The 22,224-nt window shown below is 42.4% G+C and overlaps 1 protein-coding gene across 4 annotated transcripts in view; it reads right to left on the minus strand.

The window, feature by feature from the left end:
* The window catches only part of ADIPOR2 (adiponectin receptor 2), a 44,331-nt gene that overhangs the window by 16,240 nt on the left and 5,867 nt on the right, over positions 1-22,224 (minus strand). For 2 of the 4 annotated variants that reach the window (XM_040061031.2, XM_040061034.2), the window contains exon 2: positions 5,499-5,734. In XM_040061031.2, the coding sequence (XP_039916965.1) occupies positions 5,499-5,666 (168 nt within the window). In that variant the 5' untranslated portion in view covers positions 5,667-5,734. Of the gene's footprint in view, positions 1-5,498; positions 5,735-20,404; positions 20,585-21,375; positions 21,451-22,224 lie in introns of those variants that run through there. The other 2 variants (XM_040061030.2, XM_040061032.1) reach the window with 2 other exon arrangements.

Here is a 22,224-nt window from a genome sequence, read left to right on the forward strand (position 1 = left end):
AGATAGGATCTCCAGGAGAACAAAGGCAAAACCCGTGGAATCTAACCCCTGTCCAGGGAAACTGTTGTGCCAGTGAATTATAAACAGAACTACTCCCTCTCTCTCCCCTAGTTTCAACACACAGCACAGCAAGCAATGGTTACAAAACCTGCTGGCAGGCAGCAAACTGAGCACCAACACTTCCCCTCCCAAAGCACAGAAACAGGACACAGCTGAATGCAGCTGCAAATCACCCAGGACAAATTCCTTGGGACTTCAGTGAGTTTTCTGGGAGACAGAGCAGACAGGGAGAATGGCCATTTCCTACATGTTCCCAGCCATGCATGGCTGAGTGGATCACCACTTTGCCTTTTGTGCAGACTTCCAAGCTCTGACAGCCTGCTCATAACCCAGGCACATCAACTGCCAGCGAGGGAGACATCAGCATCTGACCAACTCAGGCCTGGGGAGCCTGGAAACCATCTCCATAAACATGTCCCATTGTCTTCAGACTGTCTGAGTGGGAATACTTGGAGATATTCCATTCTGTGTATCCAAAAATGCTTTACTGTAGAAAAAGAATTTGCTATATTCAACCACTTGCTGCAGTGACTAGCAGTCTGAGTAAAATTCACATTACTTCCAGTTCTTAGAACAGCAAGTGAAGGAGAAATGCAGATGTTAAGATCTTTTGATCTGAACAAAGATATCAACCCACAAAATAACATTTCCTCCCAAGAGCTGCAAAAATGAAGGAAAGGAAGAGGTGATAAAGAAATCTACAGAACAACAACACTTGAAAACAATCAGCTTTAAAACAAAATTAAATGTGCTTTGGTGGGACCTCAAACCTGATTTTACCAGGCCTCTTCCATTCACACTCTACTAACAAAACCTGCAATGCAAAGCAAATGCCAAGATTTCAATCATAACCCCAAAGAACCAATAGAAAAATGCCAGACTGACTCAAAAAGCTGAAAGGTTTGAAACTTGCAAGTACATCTACAAAGCATGAAATTTCACACGACCAGTATTTACAAATATTAGCTCCAGAAAGACTACTATTAAGACTCCAATGTCTCCCTTTGACCTTCAAGACTTTGCCTGTCTTTTTCACTCTCCTGGCATGCATTAGAAAGTCAAGCAGATAATTCCATTTATTTACTTGCACCCTTCTGCAATACCAAAAAAGTCTGTCTGTAGTCTGCTTTTGTAGATAATACGCCAACACTTCTGTAACAGAAAAGGCTTTGAGTAATTTCTATGATTCAAGTTAAAAGCCTCGAGTCATTTGCTCGCCCTCAATTACTCTAAAAATTCTATTTTGTACCTGAAATTCTGTTACATCCTTCCTCCTTCGAGTCACTTTGGTATTTGTGCTCTAGAAAGACTCCTGTAGGCACATGGAGATATCATTAAATTTGTCAGAGGTCGACTAAGCTCTCCTTTCAAAGCCCATACTCTCTGAAAAGCAATCCGGAGGAGTATTTACCCAAATTTCTTCTGCCAATTCAGATGACTTGTGGGCTGCACAAAGCTCCTCCCAGAACCTTACTGTAGGTTATCAAACACTTCACAGCAACAGGTCTCCACCTCATGGGCACATTTTGGTGCCACACGGGACAACTGCACAACAGCTCAACTTCATGGGAGATGAAAGGAATCATCATCCGAGCAGGGGAAAATGCAATGATTGGAACAAAGGCAAAGAAAATGGTTCTTCTGTTCCCCTCCTGTCACTGACGGGTTAAAGTACAAATGGAAGGGCGCAAGCACAGGGGTTTGGGGCTGTGTAAAGAGCCCATTCATCACAAGGTAAAGGAGTCACATGCATTTGATTGTGTCAGCTTAACAAAGTCACAGCAGGAGAGATTTCTTCAGGAACTACCACTGCTGGCATTACAATGGCAGTTAAGACACAGAAACTCTGGCACAGGAGAGAGGATGCTGTCCCAAAGGCAAGGCAAGCCAGGATGCTACAGGAGGGAAGCACCTGCTGAAAAATGCCTTAGCAGCATTTAGTGCAAACCAGAAAAAGGAAAAAAGGCTTGAACTGCTGAAGGAACAAGAAGAATTATGCAGCTTGCTTGATCCTTTTCTCATCATCAAAAGCTTATCATGCAGACAAATGGTTATTATTTGTCCAAGTCACAGAAGACTCACCACTCACCTGCCACTACACTAACTTCACCTTTAAAGACAGCAAGATGTGCATCTGGCCCTTGAAACTGGTGCTGGGAAGAGGGGATAAGATACAAACATAAATGCACTCTGAGAGAACAGAGAGTTCTGGAATAAAATACAGACTGAGAGGTGTAAAAAGGATATTGATGTTATATGGTTTCTATCTTCTCACAGAAATCATTATAAAACTGGCAGATTAACAGCACTGGCAGAAGGATGCAGCCGTGTTATTGTTGTTATTATTATTTTCAATAAGCATGTTCAATGTGGGTAGTAATTCTTTGCTACATGTATCTACTGAACGCCACAACTTACAGAAAAGAGGATTTTAATTTTTAGCTCACAGCTATGCAACCTCCCAGGCAGGTTACTGGTGAGAAGGTCAAAAGCCTCAGGAAAAAAAAACAAAACAAAAAACTTCTAGGAGTACATCTTATTTGTTAATATCATCTTCATTTTCTTAGCAAAAAAAATGCTTTCTTATTTATGAGGACCAATATTTTGGCCCATCAAAATTAGAAGTTTGCAGTATACAATGCAAGCAGTGAGGAAGATAGAAATTAATTCTGAACAACATAATGACATGCTTCCATGCCTTCCTTCTTAGAAAAGACTATTAAAATAATTCATCAAAAATTCATCAACCTCTACCTCTTAAGAGCTCAGACTGCTTACTTCTACAAGTGGAGCAGGAAGTGGATATACAAGTAGGGAAAGGAATCTTGTACAGGAGAGTTTGGAGAAGATGTTATGTAAGTAAAGAGCTGCAATGATACAAGCAGGGTAATAGGAAGCAATGGGAAAATGAACAATGTCATATTATCACAGGATAAAAATATACGTATTTTTACACTGATAACTAAATTAGGTACCATTTTACTCAAGTCTTTGGCCCAGCACATTTTAGAATACATATTTATTATGATAAAAGCTTTTTCTAGTAGAAGCATTTAAAAGCATATTAAGTGAAGATGGTGGTTCTGCTGTCAGGACACTCCAAACCCTCATCCAACACGGAATTCTTGCCATCAGCTCCATGTGGCTGCATTTAGCACTGGAACACTGATGGAGTGGGCTCCACTTTACACCTTTTAAAAGGCTGTGTCTAGCTTGAGTGCCTGAGCACTATTGCCATCTAGCCAAGAGCAACGTCCTCATGTTACTGTTCTCTAAACATGATCTCTAAACTCTTCCAGACCGGGGGAAAATCGGGCTTCTGAGCTTTGAAGTCACGCTAAGGAACTGATACATCTCTCTGCTGAGACACTTGCACGGAGCCAGAATGCAGAGCAGAGCAGGAGAGTGAATTGAGCTGACATTTGAGCAACAGCTGTGCTGAGGCTCACATGAGGCAGAAGATGTACAGCATGATGTTTTTTCCAGATTATTTGGAACACTGAAGAATATCACATAATAAAAGCCATTTGGCAAGCCAATATTGGTACTTCCGACAGCAAAGTGTTTTGGGATGATCCATTAGAAGCATCAACTATTCAGCCTTTAAAGGCTGAAAAACAATTTAAAGACATCATACTAACAAACCCAAGAAATCAGAGGATAGAAATAAAAGGATGAAAAAAAAAATTCAAAAAAGCAGGAGGCCATATTTGGCAGAGAAAGTGATGCGGATTAATATATAACAGCAAGGCCCAAATGACATAAACAAATTTGTGACAGCACTTTAGAAGACCAGGAAAGAGAAAAGAAATCAAACACGAGAAAAACCAAACATTTGTAGTGAGCCAAAATGAAAAAAACACAAACTTTTGTTGTATGGATGAAAGCAAAAAATCAAAAAGACAGTATGTGCTACAAACGCCTGAAAAAGAGAATGAAAGTATTTCAACCATTTCATTGCCAAAATGTTGGAACTAAACACTGATTCATCCAGATAATTTCTATTTAGCTAAACAAATGTACAGAAAGAATTAAAGCACATAATCACTTATGGACTTTTACCTTGGGTATTCTATCCACAGGCTACAGGTAACTCATTATTCAACAAGGAAAGTCAGAGACAAGGAAAACAGCCAAACACACCAACAGATAAACATGGAAATTCAAATTATCTACTAGCCCAACTCAACTTTTCTTTTTCTAGCCAGTCTTAGCCAAGACTTTGCACCTTAAACAAAAGCTTCACAACCTTCACAAAATGGAAGAAGTCTCTGGGTGTTTCCCTTGTCAGGACACTGAGAATGTCCTAGAGAAGTTATAACAGTACAACTGAGTGCGTTGGCTTGGCTTACCAGACACAAATACCACTCCTGAGCTCTCATTACAGGAATGCTCGGAACTAAATCCTGTAAGGGCTCCAGCTCCTCAAGCTGAGAAGGCAAATACCGTTCTCACGTCAGCTGATCCATGACAGCAGGCCACGCACAGACCCACAACTTGTGGCAAATGCAATTACAGCCACAGCCCAACATGCATTAAGCAGCCCCAACATGTTTTTGCTGCTGCCTAACACCACACAGGTGCTGCGACTGAGTTGACACAGTAAACTCATTAACCCGTGATAAATTGGACAGTGAGCCTACAATGAATGCCTCTTCCACTTAACTATGCTGATATCCATCTGAATATATCCTGGGAGAAGCATTAATTACAGTTCTGGAATTCTCTAACCAGCAGGTACTTTTGTCCAGTGCTTGGACACCGTCTTTGTAGAACACCTAATTAAGCTGCAGACACCTTTCTGCACGTTGTGGCTTCTAAAACTTACACAGGATCATGCACCAAAAACTTAATGACATTGCCACTGGCTCAGAAAATCTGGGAGCCACCAACTGCTAAAGACTGGGAGAGTGTCCTAGGCAATAACACAAGGTGCCACCCCATCCTTTTGCTCTTCCCTGTGAGTCTCTTACTGGCTGCTGTCAGAGATAGGATATCATGCACTGTCCAGTCTAATTCCAGCAAGAACGCTTGCAAACAGATTTTTCTGTCCTAATCATCAAAAAGATACCAATTAGCCATGGTTCTGATTACTTCTCCTTTCATTTATAATTAATAGAAAATTACAGAACAAAAATCTTTTCGTATGAGCAGCGTCTCAGCAGAACACAAATCAGTCCAAGTCCCTTTTCTTAGAGGACAAAATAAAAACATAAAACTTGGTAAGACTAGTTATGCCCAGTCTCATCACCCAAGTTCCCAGACATTCAACTGAATACTTCTGGAATCCCCCTGGTATTATTACAATTATTTAGCAGGCATTAAAAGGTTGCAGGCTCACGGTCCACGTTTTCAAAAGTTATTTAAAACACTGAAGCACTGACGTCAAAACTTGTTTTTCCTAGCAAACCTAACAGGTAATCAATCATCTGACTCACATTTTCCTGGTCAGAAGACAGTGGTGACTCCTCTAGAAGCAGCCTCTGCTGAGAGCTGTCCTCTTCAAAGGCTGCCTGTGTTGTTGCAGTGTGAGACATGTGTCCTTTCCTGAGCCGCAGAGCTGGCTCTGGAGAACCAGCATTATCGAGTTCCGTTGGTTCGTTCATGAGACGCTGGAAGCCTTCTCAAATACTCTCCTTCCTCTTGGTTCAGTTTGGCTGATGATGTCCTGGCTCTGAAAGACAAAACGCTTGGGTAACTCAACTGAGGTTAAAAAGAGGAGTGCAAAAGTTGGCTGGGAGGAGAGCTTGCTTACAAGCTACCGAGCAGCTATGACAACTGCTTTTATATGTGCCCAAAATCCCTCAGGATCAACTAGAGAGATTTCTACACTGCTGGATAATGAAATCTCATCTTGAGACCACTAACAGTTTCATTTCCTAATACAAGCTAAACACAATTTTGAAAGATGACAGAAAGTGAGCTTCGTGAGAGAGTAAATCTACAAAACCACAGCCAATTTTTATGAATTATTTTGACAAATTTGCAAGCTCCAGGCTGTTAATATTATAATTAGAAATATAATATATAATAATGTATTGTTTAGAAATAAACTACTTCTCACAGGTACTCTATAAGTATTGTATTTTTGCAAGTATGAAGCTCATACCCAAGCTCAATCATCCAGACTAGGTTTTACCAAAATTAGGACATTAAATACAGGTAATAGCAATCAAGCAAAGCTCAAGCAGAGCTCAAGCAGCAACTAATTTTAGACAGACTGCAAGGAGGGCAATAAGTACACAGAGCGATTACAATTCCCTTGCTTAAATTAACATGGTCACAATCACTGCCAGGAATGGGTTTGTACCTTTACTTGTGCAAGGAATCAAGCAGACAAATTTCAACACTGTTCAATCCATCAGAGCAATCAAAAACAGGTAAATCCCCCAGAAAACAAGAACCCGTTATTTCTACTCAGAAAAGTAATTATTTTACACTTACAACACCGCAAAAAGGATTCGGGGTAAATTTAACTCAGAATGCTGAGGATTTGATCCAATTTACGGAAAATTGATGATAACTGTTAATCTGAGCCCTCACCCAGGGTATTGTTGGTTACCCACTTGTTCCGCACATCCCTGTGCGGCGTCACTTCAGCAGCCAGTGCAGAGACCTGTTCGACACCGGCAGCCTTGGGATGCACAACCTCCAGAGAACTTGGCAATCTGAGTGCCAGAAAGCATCAGAATGTATCATGAGAATGAAGCCACAGCTGGGGCTTCAGAACCACTCCGAATGAGGATCTATTCGTTTTGCACTAATCACCTGGTGTCATCTTATTACTGCAGCACCTAAGTGCTCTGATGTGACTGACACATAACATTAAGACAACCCATCGAACAAGTCTCAACTTGCCAGTATGCATAATTAAATTGGACTTTTAGTGCCCAATAAAAGATGCTGAAATTTGTCATAACGTAGGAGGGAAAATTAAAAATATCAGATGGGGAATTGATATTGGCAGTTTAGTAATAAAAAGTCACCTCCAAAAAGTCAATAAATAATGTATTCTGTCCTTACAGGAACTCATTTCATTTACGTATGATCACTGCAAGATAATTCTCAGCTCTGACAAATGGGCTATAGTTAATTTTGCCGCAGCAGTTTGTAATATTATATCCCCTCAGCTGCCTGGCAGTCCTCAGAGGAGAGAGCTGCTAATGAGCAGGTAACAGACTCTGCAGAACTAAATGATACCTCAAGTTGTCCGAGTTCAGTATGGCACACTGCTTTAATCTCCCAGGATGCTAAGGTGACAATGACAGCAGAGCAGATGGCATCCCCACCTTCCTGCTACCTCCACTACAGGGTCAGCAACCTCCATCTGAGAAGCAGCATCTAAAACGGCCACAGCTGTTTACTTGGTAAACACGAGAGCCACAGGAGAATTAAGAAGAGCTTTAGCAACATTACACAGGAAGCTCAGTGAAGAAGTTGAGCAAGTAGATTTTAAGAGCAGGAAAAGATATTCAGAAAGCCACAGAACTGAAATCCCGACTGTTTCTGTCATATTTCAAGCAGCCAATTCACAATTTATTTTTATGCAAGAAACGTGAAGACATAATTGCACTGCCATTTGGCAAAACCGATGTAAGAAAGAAAGAAGGAAGCGACAACTACAGCCTGAAATGAAGCTAATGGACATCTTAATTTTAAAAGCGACCTATTAGAGACAATTTCAGTACAGCACTATGCTGGTTTTGGCTGGGGTAGAGCTATTTTTCTTCCCAAGTAAACACTACACGTGATGGAGCCAGGCTTTCTTGGGGAGGGCTGAACACCTCCCTGCCCATGGGAAGTGGTGAACGAACTCCTTGGTTTGCTTTGCTAGTATCCACAACTTTTGCTTTACTTACTGAACTGTCTTTATCCGAACCCACAGGTTCTCTCTCTTATGATTCTCTCTCCCACCCCACTGGGGCAGAGTGAGCAATCAGCTGTGTGGGGCTCAGTTGCCTGCTGGGGTTAGACCACCACAAGTACACTGAACCAATCTGAAGCCGTAGCTAAAACCAGAAAAATGCATGTAAGCAGAGCAGCTGTTTACTAACAACAGTTACACACAGGCACACCCCCCTGCCTGGTATCCCTCACATTTCAAACAGGTAGTCAGAACAAACAGCCCTAGTTAGCTCCACAGATGGGGCAATTTCATGAGACGTTTAACCAGCGAGTTTTACTGGTTCTTCTTTCAGCCAGATTTGAGCAATAGCATTGCCCCGTGTGCTGCATTACCAACGATCTTGCCTAATGCCTGTCCTTACATCACCTCTGTGACATTGTGGGAGCAATGCTCTGGGACACAGTACAGCCACACAACAGGCTGAACCACATTTGGCCAAGATGCTTGTGAAAGGCTCTTCTAAAACCAGAAGATACAGGGATGCCAAGAGACTTTTACATCAGGCCTTGAGGATTTACTTCAGCAGCACTCGCTGCCAAGCATCCACTAAGGTTAAAAATAAAAGATGCACTTCACCTCCAGCGAGTCAGATTTGCATTCGGCAGGAGAGCTGATCTTCAGAGCTCTGCAGAAATAGAAGTTGTTGTTTCTTGAAATTACTGGGGGGATTTTTCAGTGGACTAAGATGTTTCCATGTCATTCATGAAGGATGCTCATAGTGCTAAATATGCTTGTCCTAAACGAGCATGCAAAGGTAAGCACGGTAAGAGAAAAGCTAATCCAAAAGCATCACTACTGAGTTTTACCTCTTTTTAAAAATGTACTACTGACTGCAGCTGGAAGGTGCCAGCACAGGCAAATAGCCTGAAATATTTGTTCACAAGTGAAATCGAGCAGTGAAGATTGCAGTGAAGAACAGGAAAGGGACAGGTAATCTTTAAGTTCTATCGTAAAGTTCCTGTGACTCACATTCCAGTAAAAGATGACCTTTTCCTAAGAAATTAGGAGATCTAAGTATGGGCAGTAGCATCTAACCAGAAGATGATGGTCGAACCATTGTAAAGATATTTACTTGCCCCATTCTAAGACTGCACAGTTCACAAAAACAAAAACTAGAAAATGGAAAGCTATAGAACACTTGAGGTCTTGGAAAATATTGTTTTGTGTCTCGTCGAGATTATAAATCTCGTAAATGAAGTCCTTCAACATTTTTTGTAGCAATACAAATTAAAGGTTTCATTAAAATTAGCTTCCATTTAAAGAGGAAGTAGCCATTATGACTTAAAATCTACTTAATGATTGCATACATAGTATCAGCATGTAGATGAATCAGTGAGTTCCTGCTGTGCTTAAAATAAGCTGAGAAAAGCATCTACAGAGTTTGGTCTGTTGGGTTTTTTTAATACAGAAAACTTCTAAATGCTCCGTCAGCTTTTGGAAAGGACTTAGCAGTTTAATGCAAGCAGGGTTCTAAACACGGGCTATAAACACAAAATGAGGCTTTAGTCGATTCAGCGTGCTGCTGCCTTGCCACACAGCCCCAGAGCAGCCCCAGGGGCTCCCTCCACCCCAGTTCAGCAGCAGCCAAGCCCACAGGAGCACGGGCAGCGCCAGGCTGAGGCTCAGCCCTGCCACCTCTCCAAAGAGAACCAGAAGGCAGTATTATTGCAGCATTCACTGCACTTGTGCAATGTCACAGGAGTCAACACCCGCAACTACAGCGTATTTGGACACTGCTTCACTCCTAAAGGAGATAAGGAAAGACTAGTTACACAAACTTAAGCAGCATGGGATAATGCTATTATTCTCTGTATGACACTCCCTAGGATAAGCACTGCAGCCCTTCTAAGCCCCCAGAACCCACCTGGCACAAGCACTGATTTACTGCCCCAGCCAAATGATGACACATGGCAGTAAAACAAAGAAAACATATTAACGGTAGTAGTCTGTAATTAAATTTACAAGATCTGTCACTCCCTTTTGAGGACAAAACACAGTCCTGAATGGTGAAACTACATCCCACTACCCCTAAGCAAAGCAATCTCTCCAGTATTCTGCTATTGACAGTATCTTCTTTCCTGTAAGCAGCATGAGAATGATCCCCAAAATTTAACTCTGTCTGTAGCTGGTATTTGGAAGAAGAATGAAAATTGTTTCCCCCTACAATCCCCTCTCAGCTGCCTTACTGGCAGAAACATTCCCGTTCAGGTAGGCAATGGCATCCACTGCATGCTCTTTCCTTGCTGAGCCTCTCCCAAAGCATCCATTAAAGCAGCATGAACAATGTATACACAGTGGATGATTCCTCCCAAGATTAGCTCATTCCCCCTGATAGAACTGAAGTTATCAAAAGAACAAAAAGACCATCATGAAAATTTCAGGCAACACATTTCTCAGAACATTCATTAATGCTTAATGTTCAGTGAGGGGCTTGAGTGCCCGAAAAATCTTGTAAGAGATGCTGTAGCAGCCCACAAACTCAGCCTTGCCTGCTTCCACGTGCCATGACAGCCACAACCATGCCAGTGGAATGGCAAAGCCGACTGAGCAGTGAGAATTCACCAAAGCCCAAGCTGTCTGGGCAAAGCCTCAGTAACAGAATAGGCACAATTCCATCCCCAGCACTGCCAGCACAGCTACAAAGGGCTCAGCCAGACTGACTGGGATAAGAACACAGCATTCACAGGGTGATGGGCAATTCTGTGTCCGTGAAACAGCTCATTCTGGCTACCTCGAGTGAAATAAGGTCTACTAATTGAAATGCAGTTTTCTTGGCACATTGTATTTCTACTACTATCTTCTGGTAGGGAGGTTCTGTCACAAGCAGTCCCATACAAATAGTACTGTAATGCCAACTTGAAATAAGGGACTCTGAGCTTTTTTATTTTTATTTTTTTAAATTTAACAGTCTTTCAACGATTGAGCTTTTTCAATTCAGGAGTTAAACATTCACAGCTAACAATCCAAATATCCTCTAAAGCTACAGTCAAAAAAACAAAGCAAACAAGGGCGAACGGGAGGAGAAGGAAATTCTCACAGAAGACTTTGTTTCCTCAGTGTACCCTAAAGGAAAAGCAGGAATCGGCCCGTAAAAATTCTTTGGAGGTCATCTTTAACAAAGAGGAACAATGAGGAAGTAATCCAACACCTCCTTTCTTGATGTAATTTCCCTAGATAAAGAGGCATCTACAAAACAAAGCTTAGGCTCCCGCAGAGGGTCAGCGGCCAAAAAGCTGTCTTTGTAACTTGTAAACTGTCACTGGACGCCTCAGCCCAAGCTATGTCACAGCAGGCTGCAGAGGCAAACAATCAAGCACATTCTGATGCTTTTGGATCCAAAGAAAGGGAACACGCCAGCAGCCTGCCCGCATTATCCAAACGCTTCCATTTCAGAGGATCCCATCGCATTGTTACAACATCGGTCCAATTTGTACTGCAAATTGGACCCCGTTTTTTTAACTGGGTTAAGAGTTACGACAGAGGCTGGCCCACCCCCGGAGCACAGTGTCCGGTCCCTACAGACTGCACGGCTGCTGTAAATCACTTCTGCTCCTCAATAAACCCAAACCAAGCGAATCGGCACAAAAGCGGTACAAAACTGACAACCGAAGTTCAAGTTCTTTACACTTTACATTCCACAGATACCCACAGCCTAGACGCGGAAAACTTGCTTTTGGTTCATTTTCCACTAAATGGCTCCGTTTCTCTTTTGCTCTTTTATGACTTTATTTCTATGCCATGCTACTCACACCAACTTGCTTCATGGCTGCCAACAACAAAAAGATGCAGTTCTACGTTAGTAACACTTGGGATCACAGACTGTCTGAAAGCGAAAGACTGAAATTAAACATCACTTTCCTCTTAAACGAAAATTCAGAACAGATACTTTTAGCTACTGCCTCAAGGGCATCCAATTCACAAAACTGTTGGGTGAAGATGGAGAAACCAAAGAGTTTAGGGCAGGCACTAAAACCCAGAGCTAGACCACGAAACCGAGGTTACATTCCTTTAACCCCTCTACAGAGGGAATCTTTGCATGAGAATGTAAAGGGCACCCAGACAGCAGCAGTCCAGAGGGAAGCATACCCCTCCCCTTCCTCCTAGGAGCCTGAGTTTCAGTCTCTAAAAACTGAATCAAGATATTTTACTGCTCAAGAAAATGCTCCAAGGCCTGGAGCAACTGTACAAAAACAAACACTGCAGCTCTGCTTTTAAAACCAGAGGAATATGCACGTTTCAGGCTGCAAACTTCCAACAGCAAATCGTTAGGACAGCTGCCTTCAGTGCTTCTTACTGGCCTGCTGCACATCTCTTTATTTAGATGCCATCACTGGGCAGATTTAAGGCCTGGCTGGTGCCCAGAGGAGGCAGCTCCACTCTCCCCTGTGTGGGCAATAAACAGCTCCACTTCTCCCAGCTGCCCACCCCAGAGGCACTCTGACGTTTGTCACAAGCCCTTCCAGGTGACTGTGGAAAAACTTTAACCAGGGGAGAGCAATGAGATCATCATTTGCTCTCCGACACATCAACTGCACTACGCGCTATTGGGGAAACGGCGTGGACAACGTGACAAAGGGCAGCACCCCACCCCCAAAGGTCTGGCTGGAAATGTTAGAGGCAGTATCTTCCTAACCTATGAAAAATTGGCAGTTATCTATTGGCCTTAACCTTTAATTGTTACATTTGTACACACCGCGGCCTTTATTACAACCTTTTGACCAGGGCAGACCACACCTGGCACAGCAAATCAGACCACTAATTTTCATAGAGGCCGGGTTGTGAAAAGCTAACATTCTTCCCTGCTCTCCAGTTTTATTGATAATCTTGATAAGCTTTACTCAGGAGGTTGTGAGCTTGCTCATCAGTGCTTGGTTTTGTGGCCAACAAGTCTGGTTTACAAAATGTTTGCATTCTCGTATTAGTAAAAAATTAAGAGCGAAGCAAAGTTCACTTCACTTGCTCTCAGCAATGGCATTTCTTCAGCTGAAAGCAGCACACACCCATCTCCTCAAAAGCCATACTGTTGTTCTGCCACAAGTCAGACAACTAAAAAGTTGCTGCTTTTCTGTAGCAAAAAATGCTACAAGAACACTGCAGAAATAGCATCCACATGCACAGAATTGTACTGGTCTAGGATCAAAAAAGTGGTGCATTGTCTATCAGATTCCTTCTTAACAAGCAAAACGCAAGGAAAGGAGGCAGATCCACCATAACTGGACTGCATCTAATTTATGCCAATTAAAAGCAGATTTAGTCAAGTGGCTGAAGTTCCACACAAGACCAGGTAAAGCTACTTAGGAATTATTTTATTTCCTTAATGCAATAGCCAGAGAATAATTTCAGTTTTAAAAGACAGATAATTGTTGAGAATTACAAAAAGCTGATGTGAACATTTAGTCTCCTCTACATTTAGGGACACTCCTTCAGACACAAATTTCTTTCCTGGTAACACAGCTCAAAATCATCGGAATTCTGAAACAGGACCAAGGACACCAATATCGTGAGACACCACTGATGCAATTAAAAGCAGAAAAGTTAATCTTTTACTTTCTACAGTCCTATGACTAAGGAGAGATTTCAAAACACCCACAGTCTACTTATGAGAATACTGCTAAAATGAAGTAGGGCTGTAGCTTGAACTCAAAACACACCTGCAGGTCCTAGACCAAGAGACTCACACAAAATGTCAACCTGCTGTGGTTAGTTTGACCAAAACACTTTCTGCTAGTACCACTGTGCTCCCCACTGAGGTTTTTGCTGCAGTCTGTGATCTAACCAGCACAGCCATCCCAGTGTAAATTCTAAGTTTGAAACAGTTTAAGACCATAAACATGTTTCACGTTAACTTACAAGTAATCAGGAAGCATTTTGTGTATATATATGTTAGATGTTTTCTGTGACTTAACACCACTTATTGGTGCATTCAGACAAACATTTTGGGATGGAGGGGTGCGTGTGTGTGTGATCCACATCTCTTTCAACTCAAAAAAAAAAAAAACCCTCAAAAATCAGAAAAGCCCCCAAAACACACAAAGTAATCAACAACAACAACAACAAAATGCTGGAAATGAGCTGAGCAATGAGGAACACTTAGCTTCTAGATACTTTCAGTGCAAAAAAAATCCCCCTGCCATTGTCATCCACCCTTTGTAACAGAGCCACACCGCTTGCTAAGTACTGAGGACTGGCTGTAACGTTGGATTAGTGACAATCAGCACGATGCCAGGAAAATAAAGATTATTTTTCTCTGTCATACTATTTACAGAAGATAATTTACAACATAAAACTCCAACAACAGCAGATTAACCAAAAAAAAATCCTCAAGGGAAACAGACACAAAGTTTACACTTACAAAAATCTCTTATTACAAAAGAGGAATAAAGGCTTCATTTCACATAGTTAGACATCCAGGTTGCCTTAACCATGGGTAGAATACAGCATTTACTCTAATTATGAAACTCACAAAAGAAAACACAGCATTATGTGAAGCATTTCCAGTAAGCAATGCTGGGTGTGTCACAGTGAAGCACCACTGGCTACCCTCCCACCTACACAGAGCCCCACAAGGCAAGGTAAGATAGAGACAGGATTCCTCCAGCATCATTTACTCCTGCTCCAGAGCCTGGAGCCGTAAGAGGGTCAGCACCGCCCTTCCTAGACCTGCAGGTGACATGCAGGGACCTGGGGACATGGGATGAGGGGAACCACAACCATGCAGCCCTGTAAATGCAGCAACGCCAGCGCCAGCAGGAGCCCACGTGCTCCAGATCAGCCACAGGGCCAGCACTGAGCTTTAGCAGGCTTCCTCTGGAGCTTCAGCTTTTATGCAGTTCAGCTGTGACAGCAGCTTTTCTAACTGCCCACATGCCATCTACTTTTGTTTCCCTCGGTGTGATGTAACCTCTAGTTATATTCCACAGAAAGAGAAATTTACAGCGATGCTGAGAAATACTGGCCTAGCATGACAACAGTGGAGAAGCAGGATGCAGTGCGCAGGAGTACAGGCATGGGACACGAGACAGGACACAGCCTTGCCTCCAGGACACCCCACAGCTAAAGAACTCATTAATGCACCGTTAAAAAATGCAGACCTGCAGCTGGGCAAACCTGGCTTTAGGGTTAACAGAGAAATTGTAATTACAGGGCACCATACATAATAAATACAGAGATAAACAGGAACTTTAGACCAACGAAAAAATGAGAAATAAAGGCATATTAGCAAAGATACCAAGGAAACTCAAGTGGAACCTAGAGAGAGGCAACATTAACATCATTCTCCTCCCAACAAATGACTCCTAGGGCTGATAACCTCCATCACCCTCTCCAGCAGTCCAAAGCTGCTGGACCTAAGAACCCAGAGCAGAAATGGGTGAAAATAAATCACGGAGAAGGGACAGAAACCAAGAAGTCCGTGTGTAACAATTTTAGCTGTGTTTGGCAACATGTTCATGTATGCAACTGCAACATTCTTCTTAGACTCATTAGTCAGAGGTTCCTAAAGAAAAACTGAGTCACACTGTTAAGATTTCCATTGTACCAGCAATAAATTCTTGCCCTTACTTGCATGCATATTACTTTGATAAACAGACACATGCACAAGGGGTACTTCCTCTCTGACCACAAACAAGAATGTAACAACAAAGGAGAAGGAATGCAAGACTCCATCCATTGCTGTCTTCAAAGTGTCACAGGAAAATGACAACGGAATAACGAGGTCTGAAACAGCCCCAGGAAAAGCAACCAAAAGGGCCACCTGAACTGGAAACATTCCCTGCCCAGAGAAGGAACTCTGTGCTGGGGTGACCTGCCAGTGTCGTTCTGTACCTAAGGGCCTTTCATCCACGTGTGCATGTTCCTACAGCAGCCCCTAAACACAAAACAGGGAGCCTGGCACACACTGTCTGTGCTTTCTGCTTGCAGAAAGGATCTCTAGGTATCAGAGGAGACACTCCATTTCTTTAAGAAACCTTAAGAACAGGAAGGAAACATGGCTGAGTCGATAAGCCTTCACGATCTCAAGAGTAGGAAGGGTAGGAATTTCTGTTGATTTCCTGGACAAGGGCCCAGACAGGAGGAACACGAGCAGAAAGCGAGAACTGGGTCAGCAAACTACTGAATAGTTATTTGTCCTAGTTTTCAAATACTTACTGAAGGTACTCTTGCCCTAGCCCAACTGCATCTCTAAGGGGTGTTAATACATGTAGAACTACACAGATAAACTGTTCTGGAAAGAAGAAAAAACATAACTTGTGCTTACACAACACCTACTGTCGATGGAGATAGCAAACAAAGGATCCCATTCTAGGATGAGTTTGTTCTCTCTCTGTAAGAAAAATAAGCTAACGTAATTTTGATGTGAAGACAAGCTACTGCTACTGCTACACAGCTCTTTAGATTCACCTGATGTGCAAAGACAGACAGAAGACACAGGCTGAGCTTCTCGGCAGACTGAGGGCTACATATAGAAGCCAGCCACTAATTTGTATGCCAAAGATGTGCTCAGCTGAGTTCTCTGGCTGAGAACTCCATACAGGGGGTCAGATCTAAGCAGAGCAAGGGCACCGCCTTACCCACCTGTATCCCCAGGTACACCTCCATGTAAAGCACAAAAGGCTCCTCCAGTATTGACAGAACTGTGGCGGCACACAAGATTTTGGGAAAAAAGGAGACACTGACAGGCTGTAAGTCCTAAGGAAAGTCAATAAGCAGTGCTGTGAATTTAATACATTAGAAAAAGCAGAAGTAAAACCTTGGAGGACCTTCGAGCTGCCCAGATAACCAGGCAATTCCTGACGTATGCAGATAAGCAGGCAGCTGTAGCTAAGTAAACAAGTGAAACAACCCTTGAACTTATGAAATACAAAATCCACGTCTATTTTTAATATGTGCTACTTAATGTGCAATAGCTCATATGTTTTACATCACATTTTACACATTTACTAAATTATTTGAGTGAAGATTATTTACTTTGTGATAGGGAAAAAAAGCTTTATGTGAAACCAGAGCTGACCACGCAGAACTGCAGTTAAGATTTCAACACAGCACAAGGTTTCCTAAACTTGTGTCTACGACAACTGCACCACTCCAAACAACAAGAAAAAGTGAAGATACCAACCACTGCCCATCAACCAAGGTAAGGTCACACAGAGTTAGCAGATCAGGTTGGGCGACCTCAAACACAAAAAAGTCATTTTTGACACAGCAACAGGCAAACCCTGGAACTTTTTGCTACAGGATGAGGATTCACAGGGAAAATGGACAAATATACAGGGTAAATCCACCAGCAGGTATTAAGCACATGAAGCCACCCTTAACTCCAGAAACCTCTGAATACCAGCACATGCCTGTCTTATGTGGCTAGCGCATTCATGCTTAGAAGCTATTTTCTTCCTCAGGGGATGGACACCCCCACTGAAATCTCCCTAAAAGAGTTCTCTCTGAGGAAGGACAGCAAAGGGCCTAATGCATACAATCAAAACATGGAGGAAGTCAAATTATTACAAGAGAGAAAACCAAAAACTCTGCAGAAGAAAGGAAGAGGGCTGAAACAGAAAATTTCCTAGGGACACCAGGCTAAGCACCCTAAGAATACCAACAGCTCCCCAAAGGCATCCAAGAAGCCAGCAGGCACTACCCAGAGAGGCTCTGGCCAAGAACTTACATAAGAGGACAAGGGGACAGAAAAACCCTACGGCTGCCAGGTTTCTGCCTTCTCCCCTGCATGGCCAGCTTGGCTGGGACTGGTAGGAGGCCCTGCAGCTTGGCCAGGCTTCAGGCTCCAAGGGTGGAACTCGAAAGGTCAGGGACAGAGCACAGTCAAAGGCTCAGTCAGAGGTGCTGCAGCCAGGGACACATCAGTGACCACAGCTCTCACACTCCCCACCACCTCGGCAGCAGAGACACAAGCAGCACGAAGCCCCTCGGTCTCTCTGCTCCAGGGAGGTCCTGTCACTCTGAGCACGGGTGACACACACAGGGACAGGAAAACTGAGCAAGGGAAGCACAAGAACATAAAGATGCTTCTGCAGCAGGGCTTGGAGGCACACGGGTGGGGGTCACACAGCCTGCTTGGATTACACACAAGAGGCTGCTCAGAGAGTAGAAGCCTAAGCAGCAATTCCACAATGAAGGCAGAATCCTGAGCCAGAGGTAGCTTTACTGGGTTATGTTATAGCTCTCCTGGAATTCCAAGTTTCGATGAAATTAACTTGCTTTTTCCCAGAGACTTAATCAAAACACTCAGTGTGCCCCTACATCCTACATATAGATTAGATAAAATCTGTTAGCTATGATTTCTGACTTCTTTCAGGGATAGTGTTTAAACTGTCACACAGCAATACGCAGTCATTGATTTCCATTTACAAAAGTCAGAACAGTAGGAAAATGGAAAAGAAAAATGGAAAACAAAAAACTAACAAAAAAACCCCCCACCACATACAAAAAAATCCTCAAACCCCAAACTCACAAAACTGAAAAACAAACAAAATAAACCTTTCAAAAATTCATTGCTACAGTTTTCCCCCTGAAGGAGAAAAGAATGTCATCTTCCAGTCCTGTCTCTGACTGGTTTATATTCTCCTGCAGCTCACCTCAACAATCAACCCCAATTTGGAAGCCCCGCCTGTCACACTGTCACCCTGTTACAGAAACATTCAAATTTCTTGTAAGTCTCATTTCTGAAAAATACAACATAGAACACCGAAACAAACACATCTTGTACCTTCCACATGGAGTAACACACAACAGTTACCCTAAACAGTGCAATAATTTTCTCCAACACACCGAGTATTCCTGACTCTAATCTTTTACAGCTCTCTCACAAATAGTTGTGCTACCTGTGAGGGAGCACAGCTCAATTTCTCTCACCTCAAATTCCTCCCTGCTTCTTGATGTTTGAATTCAAACTTGGGAAGGTTACAGTCCAAGATTCCTATGAGAAAGATGTGCAGTGAACATGAAAGCTGTTTCTCCAAGAAAACTAAAAACTAGATAATAAATTTACATAAAGAAGGAAAAAAAAATCCAAAGAGTATGTGTCCTAAACAGCGGCATTTACATCACACTGGATGACAAAACACATGCATTCATCTGAATTAACATCCTTCCATTTTTGTAGGCTCACTCACCCAGATAACTTTGACTTAAACTCTACACATTTGCAGCTACATTTCATAAAGGTGCATCAGCACAAAACCAAGGAAAGCAGGAAATTTTCAACCATCTCCACTATATCATTCTCTACAAAATGTTCAACGTAACTCCAGATACCATATCTTATCCAAACTCTCTGCCAAACAAATCTCTGCCTCAGTACTTGTTAAAGCTGATTTATTACTGTCAAATACATTAATCTGCATGTTAATCTGCCTCAGGTCACTTGAAGTTAGTGAAAAGGGACCTTTGTCAAGCCGTATAAAATGTTGCTTTTGGTGCACACGGAGAGTTTGAAATCAGAGCTTGGGAGAGATCCTCTATGACATAAATATTACAGCATGAAAACAGCAAGGAACGCAGAAGACTTTTCCTGTAATCCATTTCCATTTTCTCTGCCTCACTTCATGGCATGTTGTTAAAGCCTAAAAATTTCCCTAAACGAAGGCTGAGTTTATCTTAGGATCCTGTGTCGCTGGAGTTGTAAAGCAGCAGCATGACAGCTTCAGTCTGACATTCATTGCACTCCAGTGGAGGAGGGAAAGCTTGTAATTTATACAACCTACTTCATCCATACTGCAAGCCGTACACAGGACAGAAAATCTGGCTCCAACATTACACACACTGCATTGTGTACAGCGAGTGCTGGTAATATTTCTGTACAAAGCCTTACATCCAACAGCGTAAAACCTCCCCAGCTGCATGGCTTCCTTATTCAACATTTCCAACAGAGAGCAGAACTGGTTTTTACTAGCAGACCACTCGCTTCCTAATATAATCAATTCTCTAGACAACTTACCAGACGATCCAAGATCTCAGTACAAGCAAATCCAAAGTTCAAAGATGAATAAAGACTGTTGGGCAATCCCTGAAGAGAAGCAGTTTTAACAAACACATCCTGCATGTTTGCTTAGCAACTGGATCACCACAAGCAGCACAATACATTGGTACTGGTCTATTACCTGTCACGTCCCCTGAAGAAGCAGTCTGGGATGCCAGCAGCAGCAATGAGTATACTCCCCACCTTTCCTTTTTATGTTTGCCTAGTAATTAACTTGAAGTGCCAGTAATTCTGAATTGCTCCATCATAAGCATGACTAAACGTCATTCTACGATAGGAATTATGCGACTATGCTTCGGTCAACCCCAAATACCGCCACTGTCACCTGTGACTCTGACTGTTGTTAACAAATAACACGCTTATGAACTGTTCATTTATTACAAAGACATTACTTCCATTGCTGTCCAATTCATGAGTCCCTTCGGCTTGAAATGAGAAAGTGTTACCTCAAAACAGGATCTTCAAGAAGGAAGCACCGGGCTTTAAGGAAGTTTTAATGTCCACATGTGATAGCCTCTCAAAATGTAATGTGATTCCGGGTGGTAGTACAAGAACTACTGGACACATCACACGTACTGCTAAAAGAACAGGAATGTGGAATTGTGCCTTTTCGAGGATGGCCTCGGCTAACAGAAAACACTCATGTGAGCCTTGCAGGCAGATAAGCCCTCAGGCACTTGTATAACAAGGAACTATTGAAGCAGAGCCAAGACATGAGTTTTCAGAGGAAAACAGTCATGGGTTCTGCGATCATGCTTTGTTTCTCACAATGACTTTACTGTGATGTGTAACAAGGGGCTGTTTGATCCAGTTAACCGATCCAGAAAAAGTCAGCTGGAAGGGGCTTACACGAAGGAACGAGAAACTAATGTGCTTTGAGAACATCTTGTACCACCTTTCCAACAGCATTTTAAGCCTCTGCTGCTCCCAACCCAGCGCGTGCCGTGGTTACTCACAGTGCTGCAGAGCCGCACTGCTGCATCAGCCTTGACCCTATCTGAGTTTGGGGATTGTGGAGCATCTTCTCCGACAGTCTTGTCCATCCCCTCCCTTTGCCCACACTGACCAGCACCCTGGAGTCCTTCCAAATCAGTTGACACAACTGGCATTTTCAACAGCATCACGCGCTGCTTGGGTGTTCGGGACACAAACATTTATGCTGGGGCCCCAAAACTTGGTCAGCTTCTCTTCCTGTCCGTCAAGGACAAGCTTAACTTAAAACTGAGTTTGCCTCCAAGGCAGAATACATCCTACCCTTAAACTCTAGAGCACAGGTTCAAGGCCAGATTAGAAGAGTTTTACAGACAAAGTAACTAAAACAAATAGATGCCTCCTCAGATACTTTAGCAACAAGTCATTTCCTACTGAATCAAAGATATTTTTGGAACCCAGAAAATTTTAACATTTTATTACTGACCTTCTTTCTTTACAGTCCTGGTTGATAAAAGAATGCCAGAACAAACACCTGTGAAAAATCCTAGCAGAGAAAAAGGAGGCTTTAGCAAATTATACTCTGTGTTTCTGGGGGATGATCTAAAAAGGGAACAAATAATTGGTATATATTTATATTTAAATAATATCATATTTATATTTAAATTTCCTGTTCTGTACCAAAAATGTATTCAAAAATTGCCCCTTGAGAAACACCTTACAAATCAAGTCTAAGCTACCTAGCAACTTCCTTCCCCGCATTAGTGAAGCTCGTAAAAAGGAAAGGATTTTTATAAAACATCTATTATTGAACTATTTCTGTAATGCTGCAGATTTCACATGGTTGCCAATTATTAAAATGTCACAGAGCAGGAAGTCAAAGAGCAGTTGCACTTAACCATGGACATTAAGATAACCATGACAGGAGCCTTTTTCAGCATCCTCCTTCTAGCTTGGAATATAAAAAGGTCAGAAAACCACTAAGTAAAGCTTTTGTTGACTTTGCTATGCTTTTCTCAACTCTCAGAACACTCACCTCAGAAAATAATCCATTTTGTTCCCCACTAAAGGTACAGCAGGCAGAAAGCCAATAGCTGGCACTTTGTCACCTCACTACTTTAATAAAATTATGAATAGGCTCTTACTTTTATTTCTACAATCACGTTCCATTACAACAAAAAAACTATTTGCATGAAAGGTTAACACTGAGCACAGGAGAACATTGCTGTGGCCAACCTTGCAATGCCATAAGCCATTCTAGAGAATACACAGACACACAAATAATTCTCAAACTAACACAATTTGCAAAGCACACTGTTCTTCACTAGCAAGTCGG

This window comes from Hirundo rustica, chromosome 4 (genome assembly GCF_015227805.2).
Source record: "Hirundo rustica isolate bHirRus1 chromosome 4, bHirRus1.pri.v3, whole genome shotgun sequence".
NCBI lineage: Eukaryota > Metazoa > Chordata > Aves > Passeriformes > Hirundinidae > Hirundo > Hirundo rustica.